General features: G+C 44.0%; 1 protein-coding gene across 2 annotated transcripts in view; it reads right to left on the bottom strand.

Annotated features, from left to right (window-relative positions):
* PTPRG (protein tyrosine phosphatase receptor type G) overlaps positions 1-20689 on the bottom strand; it is a 727870-nt gene that overhangs the window by 36698 nt on the left and 670483 nt on the right. For both annotated transcript variants that reach the window (XM_077451904.1, XM_077451902.1), the window contains 4 exons: positions 17338-17484; positions 13230-13323; positions 12027-12103; positions 8243-8371 (listed from right to left, as the gene is read on the bottom strand). In XM_077451904.1, the coding sequence (XP_077308030.1) occupies positions 8243-8371; positions 12027-12103; positions 13230-13323; positions 17338-17484 (447 nt within the window). The remainder of the gene's footprint in view (positions 1-8242; positions 8372-12026; positions 12104-13229; positions 13324-17337; positions 17485-20689) is intronic.

Here is a 20689-nt window from a genome sequence, read left to right as displayed (position 1 = left end):
AAAGTTCTTATAAGGACTGGTAACTTGGTATAGGGTGCTACGGTACATAGGCCTGAGTGCAGTACAGTCTGCTGTTCTGTAAGGACTGCTATCGGTCCACAATACATAGGGTTGCCGTGCACTACTGCTGACCGCTGCCCTATACTGCAGCAGTCCTTCAGCGGTATAGGGACTGACGCACAGTCTGCTAAACACTAATACACAACCTGCTTGGTCCACAAAAGTTCTTATAAGGACTGGTAACTTGGTATAGGGTGCTACGGTACATAGGCCTGAGTGCAGTACAGTCTGCTGTTCTGTAAGGACCGCTATCGGTCCACAATACATAGGGTTGCCGTGCACTACTGCTGACCGCTGCCCTATACTGCAGCAGTCCTTCATTGGTATAGGGACTGACGCACAGTCTGCTAAACACTAATACACAACCTGCTTGGTCCACAAAAGTTCTTATAAGGACTGGTAACTTGGTATAGGGTGCTACGGTACATAGGCCTGAGTGCAGTACAGTCTGCTGTTCTGTAAGGACCGCTATCGGTCCACAATACATAGGGTTGCCGTGCACTACTGCTGACCGCTGCCCTATACTGCAGCAGTCCTTCATTGGTATAGGGACTGACGTACAGTCTGCTAATCACTAACACACAACCTGCTTGGTCCACAAAAGTTCTTATAAGGACTGGTAACTTGGTATAGGGTGCTACGGTACATAGGCCTGAGTGCAGTACAGTCTGCTGTTCTGTAAGGACTGCTATCGGTCCACAATACATAGGGTTGCCGTGCACTACTGCTGACCGCTGCCCTATACTGCAGCAGTCCTTCAGCGGTATAGGGACTGACGCACAGTCTGCTAAACACTAATACACAACCTGCTTGGTCCACAAAAGTTCTTATAAGGACTGGTAACTTGGTATAGGGTGCTACGGTACATAGGCCTGAGTGCAGTACAGTCTGCTGTTCTGTAAGGACCGCTATCGGTCCACAATACATAGGGTTGCCGTGCACTACTGCTGACCGCTGCCCTATACTGCAGCAGTCCTTCATTGGTATAGGGACTGACGTACAGTCTGCTAATCACTAACACACAACCTGCTTGGTCCACAAAAGTTCTTATAAGGACTGGTAACTTGGTATAGGGTGCTACGGTACATAGGCCTGAGTGCGTTACAGTCTGCTGTTCTGTAAGGACCGCTATCGGTCCACAATACATAGGGTTGCCGTGCACTACTGCTGACCGCTGCCCTATACTGCAGCAGTCCTTCAGCGGTATAGGGACTGACGCACAGTCTGCTAAACACTAACACACAACCTGCTTGGTCCACAAAAGTTTTTATAAGGACTGGTAACTTGGTATAGGGTGCTACGGTACATAGGCCTGAGTGCAGTACAGTCTGCTGTTCTGTAAGGACCGCTATCGGTCCACAATACATAGGGTTGACGTGCACTACTGCTGACCGCTGCCCTATACTGCAGCAGTCCTTCAGCGGTATAGGGACTAAGAGTTTTGTCACAGGGTGATTTAAAAAATGACAGGCAGAGGAAGAGGCAGGCCCTTCCGCAGGGGTGGTAGGGGTAGGGCAGGAGCAACAGCCTTGAGCCAAAGTGGGAAGTTGCAGAAGGTGCGTTCAATTACTTTAAAGGACGCACCAGACTTGGTTGAGTGGCTCACTCAGCCTTATTCTTCTGCACCCTCCTCATCCTCTCGATCTGCACCCTCTTCTTCACTCTCTGCTATGTGCACCCCCAAAGACACTACCACCAACAACACCACCACCACCACATACCTTCCGCTTGAGTGCAAATGGGGGCCTTCATGCTCCAGTGTTTTAATAGGGACCCCCGTATAAAAAGCATGAGGGTCAAGGACCAGTACTGGGTGGCAACGTACTTAGATCCCCGGTACAAACACAAAATGGCGGAAATGTTACCGCCGTCGCAGAGGGCTGTCAGAATGCAGCACTTCCAGGCCTTGCTTCGAGAAATGCTGCATTCTGCTTTTGCGTGCGCTGGCAGAGGAGCAATTCCCACTCCCAGAGAAGGATTTGCGGGTACCAATCCAACAGCGCCTGCAAGAAGAGGCCGGTTTGAAGATGTGTTGGTGACTTCGGATATGAGGTCATTCTTTCAGCCGACCCATCGACAGGTGTCATCCGGATCCAGCATCAGGGAACGCCTAGACCGTCAGGTGTCCGACTACATCGGGTTAACGGCCGATGTGGACGCTCTGAGGAGTGATGAACCCCTAGACTACTGGGTGGGCAGGCTTGACCTCTGGCCAGAGCTTGCCCAATTTGCAATCGAACTGTTGGCTTGCCCCTCATCCAGTGTCCTGTCCGAAAGGACGTTCAGCGCAGCAGGGGGGATTGTGACCGATAAGCGTACTCGCCTAGCTCACGACAGTGTTAACTACCTCACATTTCTAAAAATGAATGAGGCATGGATCTCGGAGGAATTCAACACATGTGATCAGTAGACCATGTATATGTCTATAAACAATTTTTGGAATCAAGCACACAGACCTTCTTAATTCATTTGGCTCACTTCCCTGACCCAAAAAAGCACACCGTACTATATGCCCCTACCCTCCTCTTTGAAGAGGTTGAGCGGTGTCATATTTCTACTGGGGCTGCTTATTATGAGGGGTTCCCACCATCCCTGTGCTGTGCTGACTTCCTCCTGGGTGTTCTTATTATGAGGGGCTCCCACCATCCCTGTGCTGTGCTGACTTCCTCCTGGGGGTTCTTATTATGAGGGGATCACACCATCCCTGTGCTGTGCTGACTTCCTCCTGGGGCTGCTTACGGTGCTGCTGTCAGCGCTGTATGTCACGGAGCTGCTGTCAGCGCTGTATGTCACGGAGCTGCTGTCAGCGCTGTATGTCACGGAGCTGCTGTCAGCGCTGTATGTCACGGAGCTGCTGTCAGCGCTGTATGTCACGGAGCTGCTGTCAGCGCTGTATGTCACGGAGCTGCTGTCAGCGCTGTATGTCACGGAGCTGCTGTCAGCGCTGTATGTCACGGAGCTGCTGTCAGCGCTGTATGTCACGGTGCTGCTGTCAGCGCTGTATGTCACGGAGCTGCTGTCAGCGCTGTATGTCACGGAGCTGCTGTCAGTGCTGTATGTCACGGAGCTGCTGTCAGCGCTGTATGTCACGGAGCTGCTGTCAGCGCTGTATGTCACGGAGCTGCTGTCAGCGCTGTATGTCACGGTGCTGCTGTCAGCGCTGTATGTCACGGTGCTGCTGTCAGCGCTGTATGTCACGGAGCTGCTGTCAGCGCTGTATGTCACGGAGCTGCTGTCAGTGCTGTATGTCACGGAGCTGCTGTCAGCGCTGTATGTCACGGAGCTGCTGTCAGCGCTGTATGTCACGGAGCTGCTGTCAGCGCTGTATGTCACGGTGCTGCTGTCAGCGCTGTATGTCACGGAGCTGCTGTCAGCGCTGTATGTCACGGAGCTGCTGTCAGCGCTGTATGTCACGGAGCTGCTGTCAGCGCTGTATGTCACGGAGCTGCTGTCAGCGCTGTATGTCACGGAGCTGCTGTCAGCGCTGTATGTCACAGTGCTGATGTCAGTGCTCTGTATTACGGTGCTGCTGTCAGTGCTCTGTATCTCCTGCACCCTCTTGTTTGCCTACCCTGGTCCCTGACCTTCCCTCTCCTCCATTGCCTTCATTAGCTCCATAGTCCTGAATTGTCAGAACAATTTCCCAAATAAAAAAAAAATGCTTGTAGTTATCGATCCCAAATTCACCTCATACATGTATTATGCTATTGTCCAGGTGGTGGGACTACGTGCTACCCCCTAATAATTACCCCGTGGCCGCAAATTCGACCTAAAGGTTTGCGAAATTCGCCTCCCATTGAAGTCAATGGAGCCCGCGGCGAACGGTCGTTTTCGCGAACGTTTGTGTCCGTTCGCGTTTCGCGTTCGCGAAACGTCCCGTCGGAAGTTCGTCCATCACTAAGTATAAGCATCTTTGTTCTACAGGGTAGTTAGGAGGGAGGTTGGAGCAGTTTTAAACTCAGTTAGATCTAGTCTGAAATTACACTAAAGGTATTAACCTGAAGTGACCAGTCAAAAGCGAACCTTGAAAAAAGCCTGTACATACCTATAGTTCTCTTCCTCAGTATCCAATGATGACTTCCAGCTCAAAGGTTGAGTGTTTGCAAGCTTTTCTATTGGTTGGTGGACATCACAGAAGTGCATTCATGGATTCTGGGGCCTTGTATACAATGCCGGGGGGGAGGGGGGGGGCAGGATAGAAAACTACCGTGTTTCCCCGAAAGTAAGACAGTGTCTTACTTTCTTTTTATCCCCAAAAGCCCCACTATGTCTTACTTTCGGGGTATGTCTTACATTGGAAAAAAATTGTCGAATTTTTTGTTTTAACCATAAAATTAACATTTATTAACAACCTGAACAGTATTGTATTCACCACAAAACAGTTTTATAAAAGGAAGTGCCAAGAATGTCTTGTTACAACATTGCATAACATGTAAAACAATGAAAAATGGTAAGAATGAACAGTGGAATACTGGAAGATAAAACAGATTTATGTGTGATACAGTACCACCTGCTGTATTTAATCCAGTGTGACACCTGCTGATACCCACTGGGTTACATACAGCAGATGATACCCCAGTATGCCAGTGTGTATGTTTTACTGATGTATGATTAATACTGTGTGCATTACCGTATTTTAAGCAGGAGGCGGCAGTGACAAGTGCAGGGGACGGCGCGGTGACGTATGGAGAGGGGGACGGCTCAGGCGTGGGTAGGAGGCGGCGCTCATTAAGATCAGAGGGAAATGGCAGACGCGACGACGTATGGAGAGGGGGACGGTGCGGACGTGGGCAGGAGGCGGCGCGCAGCTAGATGAGAGGGAGGCGGCAATACCCCCGTGTTTCCCCGAAAGTAAGACATATGTCTTACTTTCGGGGTACGGCTTATATTAGCCGACCCCTCTGAAACTCCCGATACGTCTTACAATCGGGGGTGTCTTACTATCGGGGAAACAGGGTATCCTGATCACTGACCGTGTCCATAATAAGACAATACCAGCCTTGTAACAAACGATCTCCATTGACATGAAATAGCATAGCTAACCTTGAAAGTGTGAGGGCTCTGTCAGATGGATCGTGCACGAACCACCGCCCTCTAAAGTCTTTGGCCAGCTTTGATGCTCTTTGTAATCATAAAACAACTAAAATGCTTACAAATCACAATCAATTTGAAGCTTGTTAAATGAAATGAAAAGAGAGAAAAAAAAAAGCCGACACCAAATGTGCCTACTGCATATCTTCTAATTACTTTGTTTTTGATAAATGTCTGAATATACAAGCTGCGCATTGTGGATAAGGCCAATGTAATTTTGCTGCAAAGAGGATGCCCAGCCCTAGGCCTGCAGAGAGTTTAGTTTCCCATACCCATCTCACTAATAATAATAATGATGATGCTGGTAAAAATCACATTACAAACACTGAGGACACTTGATGTGTGAAAGGCATCAAATAATGGGTTATTTGTATATTCTCCTTGCTTCTGACAGCCAAATTTCCAGCTTGTCGCAGTGATGACAGCCCCTGCCACATAAATTACTGGCAGCCTATTTACCGCACAGCTCACTTAATGATGCTGTAATTTACTGTAGTAAATTGTGTCTACCTGTCGTAGAGGAGGATTTGCATCTCAAGCGGACAAAGGAACCTCATCTGGTACAATTAAAGATAAATAAGGGCCTGCAGGTCTCTCTTATGAAGTTACCTGTCAGCAAGCCTCTGCCAATCAGGAACAGCAAATATGGACACAGAAGTTAATAATTATAAGAGTATTCAGCACTTTTCTGCCTAACAACCTCAAATAAATGAGATTACTGTGCAATACCCAATGAGGGAGGGATAGAGCCCCAAATAAATGCTGAATTTAATTGTTTGTGACATTATACACACATTGTAATTATCGCAGTCAGGTCAAAGTCCTTCTTGAGCTCTAGTAATTGTCACAACACCCAACACTTTACAAGGTCACAGAGCTAGCCAATAGATTAATGCACACACACAATATCTCTCTCTCTCTCTCTCTCTCTCTCTCTATTATATATATATATATATATATATATATAGTGTGTGTGTGTGTATATATATATACACACACACACACACACACAGTATATAGAAAATAATGAGGATGAGATCTCTGCATAATGCAATTAATTTACTTCAAAAATCCATCTTCATGTACAAATATTGATCCAACAAGTAACTGTACAGTTTCAAGCAACACACTGCTCTTTCTCAAGCCATGTGTATTTAACCCAGATTATGGTCATTCACTGATTTACACATTTATAGAGTGAATAGTAGATTAGCTTTTTTAACAATCCTGCACTGATCTTTGTAGCTGCATGCACTTTGAAGCAATAAATCCTCAAAGTTCACAGCAGAAGAACTGAAGTCCTCCATCTGCACAATTACCACCACTCCCGTCTGCACAATTACCCACCCAGGTAATTGTGCAGGGGGGGTATTTGTGCAGACCGGGGGGTATTTGTGCAGATGGGGGGTGGTAATTGTGCAGACGGGGGTGGTAATTGTGCAGACGGGGGTGGTAATTGTGCAGACGGGGGTGGTAATTGTGCAGATGAGAGGGGAGGGTAATTGAGCACAACCCCCATCTGCACAATTACCACCCCGTCTGCACAATTACCCCCAGGTAATTATGCAGGGGGGGTAATTGTGCAGACGAGGGTAACTGTGCAGATGTGGGGGTGGTAATTGTGCAGATGGGGGGGTGGTAATTGCGCAGACTAGGAGAGGACTAGGGGAGGGAGATTTTGAAGACTGGAGGAAGGGGGATTGTGCAAATGGGGGGGGGGGGGGGTAATTGTGCAGACTAGGAGAGGACCAGGGAGGGGGATTGTGCAAACTAGGAGAGGCCTAGGGGAGAGGGATTGTGTAGACTGGGGGGGGGGGGGGGGTATTTGTGCATGCTTTGTGAGAAATGCTATATACCAGGCTTTGTGAGAAATGCTATATACCAGGCTTTGTGAGAAATGCTATATGCCAGGCTTTGTGAGAAATGCTATATGCCAGGCTTTGTGAGAAATGCTATATACCAGGCTTTGAGGTCTGATGGGGCAGGAATTGGGACTGATCTGAGGGGTGAAGGGACAGGAATTGGATTGATGGGCACAGTGGCTGCATTTAAAAGGCACAATGATGGCAATTGATGGGCAGAGGGGCGGCGTTTAATGGGCACAGTGGCCAGTGGTCCCAAATTTTGTAAGACATGAGATTGTGGACTACATGTTCATTGCTCTACCATGGCAACAAAAGAAGGGTCAGCGAAGTCTGGTATGAGAGTTACATGGAGTCTGCCATTGTTGACCTCTGCATTTGAAAATTCTAGTAGCCTGGCTGTCTTGCTGACCTGGTAATAAATCCAAAACCAAAAGTGCAATATATTGCAGCTGACCAACCATTAGATGTGGTGGCCACATTTGTTTTCTTCTATATGCTTTTCCCCCGTTTTCATCTTGTGATCTGGCCAGTAACATGCCTACAATCTGGACAGCGGCATTGGTAATCTGGAGGTAGGGGAGTATTATATGTACTAGCAGATTTAGATACACTAACAAACTGAAGCCAACATGTAGCTCACATTTTATATGCAGTTAGAAGCAACCGTTGTTTTTCTTTTCGGATAAAGGTTTTACATAAATTAAATAAAAGCTGATTATTGTAAGCACCCCTGTTAATGGTTTGTCTCTTCCCTCTAACTGCTAAATCTGCAAGAGAGATTGTTCTTTTGAAAAACAACATACTTACTGGCCAGATCAACAGTTGAAAATAAGGGGGGGAAAAAAAAACAAAAAAACAAATGCAACCATCACATCTAAGAACGGGTAAACTGCAATATAATAAATGTTTATTCCCACTTTAACTCATCTGTATATTTGTTCCAGGTCAGTGATGTAAAAATGCCGAAACCAGAAGATCAGCATAACAGCCAGGTAAATAGCATTTTGAGCATGAACAGGTTTACTTAAAATATACAATTTTGGTATATTTAGAGACTACAGTGCTCCCCCTTCTGAAACCAAAATCGTGCTTCTTGCTTTCATCTGCATGGACAATTTTTTTCCACTGCAAGATAAAGACTTCTTTCACATTTACTAGCACATTACAAAGCTTCCCCACACTCAACTCTGGGGTTCAGAGAAATATAGAAAATGTATAGTTCTTACCAAGCTTTGACTGTCTGGTAACATGACAATAATTTGTGCATTGTGATCCCAGATCATCCGCCAGAAGTCTTTAGTCGTGTGTGGCATGGGATGCTGGGTGATGATAAACTCATTACTTCTCAAGTAGCCCTGAAATACAAAACAAAATGTTCGTCAGCATGGATTTTTATTTTTTTTCAGTTTAGGATAGAGTGGTGCTGGGTGAGAGCTCCTGTTTATTTAATTTTTTTTCAATAAAAAACTTTTCTATATCTTTAAAATCTGATTTCTATTGTACGTGCCTTAACCACTTACAGACCGGACCATTTTGCTGGTCAAAGACCAGACCACTTTTTGCGATTCGGCACTGCGTCGCTTTAACTGACAATTGCGCGGTCGTACGACGTGGCTCCCAAACAAAATTGACCTCCTTTTTTTCCCACAAATAGAGCTTTCTTTTGGTGGTATTTGATCACCTCTGCGGTTTTTATTTTTTGCGCTATAAACAAAAATAGAGCGACAATTTTGAAAAAAAACGCATTATTTTTTACTTTTTGTTATAATAAATATCCCCCAAAAATATATAAAAAAAACATTTTTTTCCCTCAGCTTAGACCAATACGTATTCTTCTACATATTTTTGGTAAAAAAAAAAAATATCGCAATAAGCGATTATTGATTGGTTTGCGCAAAAGTTATAGCGTTTACAAAATAGGGATAGTTTTATGGCATTTTTATTAATAATTTTTTATTATTAGTAATGGCGGCGATCAGCGATTTTTATTGCGACTTTGTGGCGGACACATCGGACATTTTTGACACATTTTTGGGACCATTGTCATTTATACAGTAATCACTTCTATATAAATGCAGTGATTCCTGTGTAAATGACACTGGCAGTGAAGGGGTTAACCAGTGGGTGGCAGTGTAGGGGTTAAGTGTTCCTAGGGGTGTGTTACTAACTGTGGGGGGGTTGGGCTTTCATTTAGTGATCACTGATCTCTGCTCCAATCACATGCAGCAGATATCAGCGTCACTAGTTGCTAGGCAGAATGGAGAAATGCTGTTTACACAGCATTTCCTCCAGTCAGCCGTCCCGTGAGACGATCGCGGGTATGCTCACGGCAATCAAGTCCGTGGGACCCGTGACCGGACTCACGGGGGTCCCGATTGGCAAGCGAGCGCGCCACCGGCGGCGCACTCGCGATGGCAGGGCAGTATTGAAGATTGGACGTACCTGTAAGCCACTATGCCTGCCCGTGCCATTCTGCCGACGTACATCGGCGTGCGCTGGTCAGGAACCAGTTAAAGTCCACCACTAGGGGTATTCCAAAATTCTGGTTTAGTCTAGAGAAGTGGTGTTTCGAAGTGCTGAGTTCCCTGTTATGAGTTGGGGGTCTTAGTCACGGGTGAATTGGGAAACCAGCGATCTGAGTAGGCTTTAGGCATTCTGTTCAACTGTCTGCTCAAGAGATGCATCTTCTTAAATGATAAGTTCACCTTTGGGAACGTTACCCAATTTTAGGGTGGAACGGGTAACATGATCCCAATGCTGCAGCAGCTCCCCGCTGTTCTTTCTTCCTGTGACTGCAGTACGGGGAGAAGATCCCCATACTAGTAATTATAAACAAAAAAGAGAAGTGCCCTCACATAGCCACATCCGTGAATAGAGGTAATAAACAAAAAAAAGAGTACTAAAACAGTAAACCTAAGTCAGACTTTAAAGGCATAGGAAACAAAGAGGTATGAAAAATAACAATATTTATTGAAAAATACATAACAAAAATAGAACATTAAGGAAAGGTTAAAAATCATGTATACTGTCCTATACCTACCATCCTCAGGCCTGTCTAGGGAATGTGTAGGCAAAATGTAGTCCCCAATTATCCATGATGGTTTTAATTTTGTATACTTTGTGAATATATTGAAGTTGTTAAAAAAAAAAAAAAATTAAATAAAGAATAAAAAAAAATCAAAAAAAATCATGTATACTAATACATAATGTGCAGTGAGCCCTTGTGTATCTATGCGTTTGTCGGTGAGGCTTCTTCAGGACACAATCAAGGTTCTACAGATAGCAAATAGGGAGAACAAATCCCACTGTCTGAAAATAGAACATACATTTTAAAATCCAAGTAATGATACACTTAAAACCATTAGTCTTGTTCCATAAAGGAAAAACATAATGCAGGTAATCATACACAACACAGGAGAAAAAAAAATTGAAACAACAGTACCTTGCAAAGAGATTGGTCTCAAGTATATCAATCCAGAGAATAGGTCAAAGAGTACCATCCCAATAGAATCTCTATTGGGAAGGTACTATTTGAGCTATTCTCTGGATACATATACTTGAGATGAATCTCTTTGCAAGGTACTGTTTGTTTCGTTTTTTTATTTTTTTTCCTCTCCTGTGTATTGCCACCTGCATTATGTTTTTCCTTCATGGAACAAGACTAATGGTATATTATATTAAGTGTATATTGTTGTATCATTATTTGGATTTAAAAATGTTCTATTTTCAGACAGTGAGATCTGTTCTCTCTATTTGCTATCTGTAGAACCTTGACTGTGTCCTGAAGAAGCCTCACAGCAAAACGCGTAGATACACAAGGGCTCACTGTACATTATGTATTAGTATACATGATTTTTAACCTTTCCTTAATGTTCTATTTTTGTTATGTATTTTTCAATAAATATTGTATTATATAATAGCCGCTAGCAATAATTGCATATAAAATTTGTCAGGCTGGTTGTATCCAAATGGGTACATTTAGCCTGCCTGTACAAGGTCTGAATCAAATTTGAACTGTCTATGGTCAGCTTAAGACTTTTAGCGGTCACCAGACCATCTCCCAGGATTTACAGTCCTTGTTAGAGCAATGATGCCTTAAGTGAGAGGTGAGCCAGCTACTTTTTTTTTTTTTAATGGAGAAAATCAAAGAATAGCAAAGGGCCAGAAAAAATAAAAACATAAGTGAAACTAACCTTTTTTTTTGTTTTTTTTACAGATAATTGGACACTAACCTGCTCACATGTTGCAAGGACAAATTGCACATTGTAAGCCACAGTTACCAAAGGACTTTAAAGGGTTAAATGACCTTTACACTTTAAAAAAAAAAATGTGAATGAACAGTAGACACCCTCCCCACCCTTGCCTAGTCCCCGCTGTACTTACCTCCAGGGTTTCTGACCTGTCAGCAACCCCCTCAGCCGGTCCAGCGGCGGGGATTTGAAATCTCTGCTCTTCTCCCTCTTTTCCATGCTTCACTTCTAGGAAGGACCAGAACCATTCACTGTGAGAGTGCTGGCCAAACAGAATTTGTCTGGCCTGACAACCCCGGAGGTAAGTACAGAGGGGACTGACGGGTGGGGGAGGGTGTCCGGTGTTAGTTCCTGTTTACATGTTTTTGGTAAAGGTGAACACTTGAAGAGGGAGAAGAGCAGGGATTTCAAATCCCTGCCGCTGGACCGGCTAGGGGGGTCACTGACAGATCAGCAACCCTGGAGGTAAGTACAGCGGGGACCAGGCAGAGGTGGGCTGTTCGCAATTCACATTTACATTTTTTCTATAAAGGTCATTTAAACACTTAAATTACTTTGAAAACTGTGACTTGCAATGTGCAATATTTTGGTAACTGTGGCTCGCAAAGTATCAAAGAGGGTCTGTGATTGGCTGATGTAGCCATCATACTGCACATAAATGCTCTTCACATGTTTTTGAGCAAATCCCAAGAGCTTTCAAGATACCATAGTAAAGTCATAATCTAATTCGGAGAATTCAGAATAGCTGCACATCTCTCACCATGATATAAGAAGCATTAATGTAATCCGTTCCCTTCATTCCAGGCAGTGGCGCTAGACCCACTCTCGCACGCTCAGCTGAGGAAAAGGAAAAAAAAAAGAACACATATTTTAGAGAAGGCCGGTTACGGAGATTACTGTCAGATCACAATTGTTACTTACAGGATGAATGCACATAAGTAGGTTAATTATTCCCGTTCTGTCCACTGCTCTGCTGACAGAGAAGGCAGAAGGGCAGCCATAAAGGGTCACCAAACAAATTGCATCATTTTCATGAAATCGTTTATGCAAAACAGTTGCTGATGACATTCATGGATGAATATGTAAAAGTGTCAGAAGATCCAACAGAAGAATTTCTAATGTCGCACAGCTAAATCTCGGAGACAGAAGACACTTTTAAATTCAAACTAAGCTTTGTCTATGCAGAAAAAAGCAACAGGTTCTCTGCATTTCTGTCCTTCCCTTTAAGCACATAATCCCCTTTGCTTCGCTACCCTGGTGCTCTGTACAACCGCGCGGAGTGAGGAAAAGAAGTCCAGTGTAGGCTCGGATTTGATCCAGAGATTACACAAGGTTGAGGACTGTCTTCTCCTGAATGTGACAGTTCTGGGCCAAGCATCAAAATGGTGACATGAGAGGAAGGGGTGCGAGTCACATGCTCCTTCATACTTGAAAGTACCGGGTGGTTTCTTCATTGAGCAGTTGGGGAGTAAAGAAATGTATGTGCAGCTGGGAAGGGGGCATTAATATGAACTCACTACTTTGCTCTGCATTGAGCGCTTGTCAAATTTAGGTGGTATAGTAAGTAAGGAAGGATATTTCCCAACACTCAACACTTTCTGTCCATAATGGCAGAGTAGAAAACAACTAACATTGTGCTGCCCCAATTTTCCTGACATGGAAAGAAAGCTTACTCATAGAAATGTCGTAGATCTCATTTACAACACAGGAGTGACCAGAGGTGGTGGATTATTATTTCTGACATATAAGAAAAGCTTTACACTTGGCTTTGCGTGGAAAGACACAAACCTACGTTCTCATTTATTAAAACTTTCAGAAAGAACAGAAATGCTTAAGAGGTCACAAGATCCTTCAAAGGGAAAGGTGGGGAGTAAAATAATAGGGTCACACATGGGCTCTGAATGTGTTGTTAATTAATGTATCCTGTTACACCAATCACACAAGTAATGAAGCGCAGGCTTACATGGCACGACTGATGAATTTCTGTTCTTTTCTTTGTTACAATCTTTCTGGGCACTGAAGCATTCAATGTATTTCGCATTACATTGTGTAACCAGCTGAAAAATATAAAACACAATATAATATGTGTTATTTAACGGGGTGTGAGCAGCACGTAGATCATAGAGCGATTCAAGAGAACGGTTCTTTTGTTTTTTTTCTGCCACACTTTGGTCACCTAGGATGGTTGCAGAAAAAAAGAAAAATGAAAAGACAATTCTGCGTTAAAGTACAAAAGGTCAGTGCTGTAGGACAAGCTGGAACCCTAAAGGTGTACACTGTGTGGCCAAAGGTTTGTCAACACCTGACCATCCTTATAGACCCATCCTCGTGTCTACAACTCCAATCTTCTGGGAAGACTTTCTATGCAATTTTGTAGGGTGTCTGTGGGAATTTTTACCCATTTAGCCAAAAAAAAAGCATTTGTAGGGTCAGGCACTGATGTTGGACAAGACCTGGCTGACAAGTTGGTATTCCAGTTCATCCTACAGGTGGTCAGTATGGTTGAGGTCACCAAACCTATCAAACCATGTCTTTAAAGCACTGACTCTACTACACTGGAGTAAAGTCATGTTGGAACAAAAAATGGTCTTCCCCAAACTGTTTCTACAAGACTGGAAGTGTAGCATTATCATATTCTAAAGCATTAACAGTACCCCTTCATTGTAAACACCTGAAGACAATAATTTGAAGGCACATATAGTGTATGTTATATCAATTCCTGGCAAAACCATTTTTTTACAGTGGCCCCCAATATCAAAAGGCACATGTCACATCAGTGGTTTCCAACCTTTCAGACCTTATGGACGACTAAACTCACAATTTTGAATCCAGCAGACCACTAACATGAATTTTACATACCTTAAACCAGGGTTTCTCAACTCCAGTCCCCAAGGCGCACCAACAGGTCATGTTTTCAAGATTTCCACTATTTTGCACAGGTGATTTGATCAGTTTTCACTGCCTTAGTAATTACCACAGCCATTTCATGGGAGGGAAATCCTGAAAACATGACCTGTTGGTGCACCTTGAGGACTGGAGTTGAGAAACACTGCCTTAAACAATACACACAATTCTTGACCCCCCCCCCCCCCCCCCCCGATTACGCTGCCTTCTCATACACACAATGATCTGGCTCTCTGATCTCCACCACCACAAACAGACCCTTGCATCATACTGCTGCCTTACACAGACTCTTCATCGGATCTCACCTCCTTATCCAGTCATGTGCTCAAGCTTCATGCTCCCTCCCAAAGTCTGTGATCAGCGATGTCAGTATAAGTCCCCTCCTTCTCCTCCCACTCTCTGCACTACTCATGGCGCCTCCCTCTGAGCTCACAGGAACTACAGAGGAGGCATCGGGTATCAATGCGTGCTGACAGTATTGACTGTCAGCGTGCATTGAGAACAACACTGGAAACAACACTGGGCGGCATACATCCACCACAATGTGGCAGAACCCCTGGGGACCACCAAAAGTGTCTTAATTGTCCACGAACCACTCATTGGCGACCAGTGACATAAATTACTAAGGCAAAAAAAGGTTATAGCAAAAAAAAAAAAAAAAGATACCTTCCTTCTTGTCACAAACTCCTTCCTCAACGGACCTAATGCCACGCTAGCTTTGATCACATGGTCCCTGCCTATCAAGGAGCATTGTAGATGTTTTGCACACATACTTCAGCAAGAATAATGTTTTCAATCAGATGGACCCCGTCTGGTAGACTGAGCAGTGAGATAAGCAGCTTGGCAAGGCACAACCAGGAAACGCAGCATGCATATTGTAATTAGCAAACAAGGCTGTTCCAATGCACATATATAATTACAATCTAAGATAAGAGGAGATAAATATTTTATTGTCATTGCAATGCTAATTACAATGAAATTCTATAAAAGCTCCACACATGTGTACATATAACAACCTCAACATACACACATGTAAACAATTACGCCCCCCCCCATACACACAGAAACGTGGATTTTAAAGTTTAACTAAAGGCCACATATTTTTTTCCCGTTTTGGATAGAATGGAGAATGATTATAACACTTGTCAGCTCTTATTGCGGTCGGTGCCCCCATTAGGGCGATTCACCTTCTCTTTTTGTCCTTTTCACCCTTATCATAGAAAGTGACGGTAAAAAACAAAACTAATTTTGGATTGCCCACAGAAAAGTAATATTGGGGAATCTTCCAATGGGGACACTAGTTCTGGTGACCTGGGGGGCCCAAGGGATTTCCTTTAATTTGCAGGGATTTCCACTCACTTCTTGTTTTGGAGATGGGATAGGAAGTGAATGTAAATCTCTCCCACATGCACAGATTGCAAAAAAGCAAAAACAAAAACTGACAAGGGTTATAACCCTTCTTTACTCTATCAAAAAAAAAAAAAGGGCCTATAGTTCTATTTGAAAGAAATCGCTTTTATGGCTTCCTGTGACATTAGACCTGTAAATTAGAGCAAGAAATACATCTTGAAAGCATAGTGTATGGGTAGGCTTAAAGCGGCAGGTGGAGAGGTACAGAGAGGGGTGTCAGATAGGCAGAGTTCCATAGTTCAGCAAGCAGAGTTGACAATTGTTTGGATTTCATGCAGCAGAGTCAGCATTGTCAGCTCATTATAAGAAGTTGGGAGCTCATTGGATTTCTAGGAGATGGGCATGTATTTGTAGCGCTCTCCTCTAGTTAGGTTGCTAGGATTACATTTTGTTTTTGGCTGCACTTTGAGTGAAGCAGCAATTGTTTTGGTCTGCTCAGGGCTTACTGAGCTGAGAGTTTAATTAACCCACCGGACTATAAAAGTAGTTTCCAGAGCATAGGGCAGGGAGATTCAAATAAACAGTTAAATATTTATTATTCCCCAGCCAATCCCTGGAAGGAGGTGTCCAGAAGGTGGCTGGGAAGGTGATAAATGTGCAGGAGGCCTTAGCAGATGTTTCTTCTTTCAAGGGAGGGTTCCAGTTCTCTTGTGGCTACTGCCCCTGAAGGCAGCTCCACTAAGACAAGAAATTGTAGTCTGGGCCTAAGCAGCTCCTGGGCTGTGGGCCTGGGGAAGATTTCCCAAGGATTACATTTGCTGGAGGGAACTGTACTAAAGTCTTGGGTGTGGAGAAGGCGCTTAGTATCTCCCTCACTAAGGAACTACCTGCGGATGCTAGGTGGAAGACAGCTCCTGGGACAATGAGTTAAGACTTTAATGGGGACGGATAACTGTGCTATAAATGGAACTAAGTGGCAGAAGTGGTTTGTAGACTGCTGGTGTAGGGTCCTAGATATACTGGCCATTACCTACTACCTTCAGAAAGATGCTTTCGGAAGATTAGAGATAAGTTTGTCCTTCTAGTGTTGTTACTGATCATTTTGGAGTATCCTGTGACTCTAAACTCCTCTCCAGCAATAAATACAAAAAAAAATCCCCTAGACTGAGCATGAATTTTCAGCATGCATGGAACTAGGACTGTGTCAGTAGAAGCCTCTGTACTGTTTGGGAGAACCTAGGCATATTCCCAGCGCCCCCTTCAGGGGTGAATCTACATACTTTTTTGTACTCACAGCATTTTAAAAGTGTTAAAACAAAGGAAAATGTGCCTGTACTGCATTCATGTGCTGAATACTTTTTTCAGCCCACACATACACTTTAAGAAAACTAAATTTCCTCTTTAAGGAGCTATTTTCCTGTGTGGGTACTAAACGTGAACAGCAGATTTCCAAGTCTAGCATTTCATAAAGAAACATTTATATGGCTCAGATAAGACAAACAATACAGATTGTGATATCTGCCTGGAACTTATTCAGTAGGAGACATCGTGCAGCAAAATTTAATCTGCAGCAACACCAGAGCATTTTCTCATCCCACGGCACCGTTTAATATTTGATGAAGACAACAAATCTGAGGGCTTCACAGTGACAGGCTTCCTAAACATATCTACTTGGAGGGATCAGAGAGTAGAAGTCGTCCTGGGGTTAATGTTATAATGGGCCCTCGTTGTGTCTTTAACCTGTGCAATATCCATCATTACACTCGGGAATGACTACAAATGTCTTCACGAGGTTGTATGCAGCTGTGTGTCATTACCCTGAATTGCTTCTCCAGTCTCGTCTTCCCTCCTGCTGTAGGTGTCAGGATGGTGTTCACATAGCTGTGCAGCTGGTTCGAGCACACTTCCGTCTCCTTTCCCAAAATGGCCTCTAATAGGGTGTCATGAATGAAGATGTATTGTTCCTGGAAGAGACAACAATACAATGAGCTTTCCCATTGGCACACGTAAACCTGCAATGAATAACGAATTAGGCAAAACATACATGTTGCTTTAACTCTTTTTGTTGCCCGAGCCATTTTTGTATTTTTCACACAGGTTTAAACAATTATTTCACTGAAGCAGACACCATGGAGAATCCAATTTTTTATGTCATACGATATTAGTGCAGATTATTAAGCCAAAATTGGAGCAAAAAGTACACTTAAAGTGGTTATAAACCCTTACAACACACTTTGATCTACAGGTAAGCCTAGATTAAGGCTTACCTGTAGGTCCAAGAAATATCTCCTATACCTACACGTTTTAGGAGATATTTGCCGAAAGACAGGCACCGCTGTCTAAGGCGCATGCGCCATAGACAGCGGCGCGCAGGCGCACTAAGCGCGCTGCCGTCAACGCCGATATGACGTCATCGTGGCTTCGCCGAATGGCTCCTGTGTCAGGTAAGTGACACATAATGGGCTACTATGCAATGCATAGTAGTCCATTATGCTTTACCTTTGCAGGGAATGAAAGAGGAAGTAAACTCATCAGGGTTTACTTCCTCTTTAAAGTGGTTGTAAACCCTTACAAACCATTTTGACCTACAGGTAAGCCTAGATTAAGGCTTACCTGTAGGTCTAAGAAATATCTCCTAAACCTACACGGTTTAGGAGATATTTACAAAAAGACAGGCACCGCTGTCTACAGAGCATGCACCATAGACATTAGTGCATAGGCGTACTGAGCATGCCGCTGCTAATGGTGATATGCCGTTAGTGGCGGCTCCCGTGCGCATGCGCAGGAGTGACGTCATCGCTGCTCCGTCGCTGCGAGGGGCCGGAGCAGCGATACCCGGAAGATGGACGCTCCGTGCTACAGGAGACATCGGTGACATCGCTGGCTCCTGTGTCAGGTAAGTGACACATAATGGACTACTATGCGATGCATAGTAGCTCATTATGCTTCACCTTTGCAGGGAGACAAAGAGGAAGTAAACCCATCAGGGTTTACTTCCTTTTTAAAGCTGAATACCAGGAATTCTGACACTTTGTAAAAAGTGCAGGCATCCTATGAGTTAAATCCAAGGAGGTGCATGACATCTCTCTATTATTTCTATCTGACAGGTTTATGTCTCTGCCGGAAAAAAAAACTGACACTAGGGGCTGTGAGAGAGGAGTGAGAGGCACAAAGAGCAGTTATGACTACACCTTCACTCTGCTGCCCATTTACAATGAGTTCACATAATGCAAAAGCTTATGTTATTGGGAAGGAGGAGGGGAGGGGCAAGTATAGCAACTGCACCAACTCTAATGTTGAAGATGCTTAGACCTGAAACATCAGCATCAGATGTAAATAATACAGAGAAGCCCAGGAGAGGTCATGCACTTCTCCTTGGACTTAAGTCATAGTGTGCCTTCACTTTTTACAAAGGAGCTGAATTCCTGGAATTCAGCTTTAAGTTAAATTTGGGGCACACAAACGCAATATATTACCCTTTTTTTTTTTTATTAAAACATAAAAGATGAGGTTACACTAAATAAACAGATACTCAACATGTCAAACCTGTGAAATGGCAACAAACCAGACCAGTCAGGGAAGTCAGCCGGACCGGGAAGGGACATTATCCAGGTTCTTTGTAGGAAGGGGAGATCAGTGAACAAACATTCCTTGATCTCCATCCCTTCTATATGGCAGTACCCACCATGTCAGTCCCAGAGTCACTGATGGGAGAGTGAAGCCCAGGAAAGATGGTGGGGGCACGTGTTTGGGGAGGATGAATGTAGCAGAAGTGCTTGGAAGCAATCAGGCGGCTTTACCAATAGTTGGCTTGTCCGATTAATGCACATTTCCAGCTGCTCTAGCATCCCTGTCCCCCCACGATTGCCAATGTATAGCATATGTTGGTGGCAGGAAAAGGGGAAAGTGTATCTAAACCAAAAAACAAAAATGTTTTATGTTGCAGCTTACATGGCTTTATATATGATGCCTACATTCAATTTCTTTTTTTTTTCAAGCTGCTTTTTCCCTTTATTTTAACCTGATGATCCTGCCAGCAACACGCTTCTTGTCCCAAAGTGACAAGGCTCACTTATTGTTCTGTATTTATGACGGAGCAGTGTTGTCACCCTAGGGTGACCTCCTAATTCACACTACAAACACTTCTTCCCCATTACATGAGGGAGGTTTGTAGCTTACAGAAGGATTGCTGGGAAAGCCAATGACATTGTTTGAGGTTTAAATTATAGCTGAAGGCAAAATGTAGGGCCCTGTGACTATTTTCACTAAAAATGAAAGAAAATCTCAAATTTTGTGTGGTCACCAGAACAGGAATAGAGGAGAAATCATCCACTAGTGTTGGTGGCCCTGGTTATCCCTCAGAGCACAGTATCTACCTCTACTAACTCCATAACTGCAGGACGGGTGTATTTAAAATTGGGCACACATGATAACATAATAGGAAAAGGAAAAAGTGCAGACTACATCCAAAGTGGCACCTACATAAAAAAAACATGACTTTCCCCTTATCTTGCCTTAACCGCCCTATATAGAGTGATTCACCTACCACTTACGAGAGAGTCTAATTTGTAGGAAAACAACACATGAACAACATAATGTTTTTGTTTAGCACAAAGCGAAGGAGGAGGCTCTTTTTATCCCCGGAGGATTGCAGCCCACCTCCCTATCAACCACAAAACACTTAGCTGTCATCTTCAAACAAAAACAGAGCCGCCACTTCTGTACGGCTCAGTGCGCGCAGCATCACAGGTATAATTTAAAGTGATGCTTTGTTCTGCCCACGCTGGGCAAAGCAATGGGTTTTACTTTAAACCCCAACAGTTTAATATTGATAACAGAGGCTGACCTCAGAACTTACCTTTTGTGCAACAACTTTTTCAGAAGTTTGTCTTTTTTCCTCTATCCAAAAATCGCTGCCTCGTGTATCCAGGCCTGAGGATGGCTCCATTTATCTTGCAGGGTCCTATGGAGTCAACCTTTCATTTGCACTCCAGAAAGGGAGATTTCAAGTCAACGCTACCTGAGGCACCACATACAGGCAGTGAGGGAGGACTGGACAGGGCACACATGCGCAGTGGCCGCAGTAAGTTAGAATTATGGGTCATGTAGTCTCGAGTTGGGGGACTTTCAAAGTGGTCATTACACACTCAACTGGAAGTTCAGGGAAGC

The sequence above is a fragment of the Lithobates pipiens genome, unplaced genomic scaffold (genome assembly GCF_037356315.1).
Source record: "Lithobates pipiens isolate NorthernLeopardFrog02 unplaced genomic scaffold, aLitPip1_a1.2 Scaffold_23, whole genome shotgun sequence".
Taxonomy (NCBI): Eukaryota; Metazoa; Chordata; class Amphibia; order Anura; family Ranidae; genus Lithobates; species Lithobates pipiens.
Note: the sequence above shows the minus strand (reverse complement) of the source record. Positions and strands in the feature narration are given on the sequence as shown.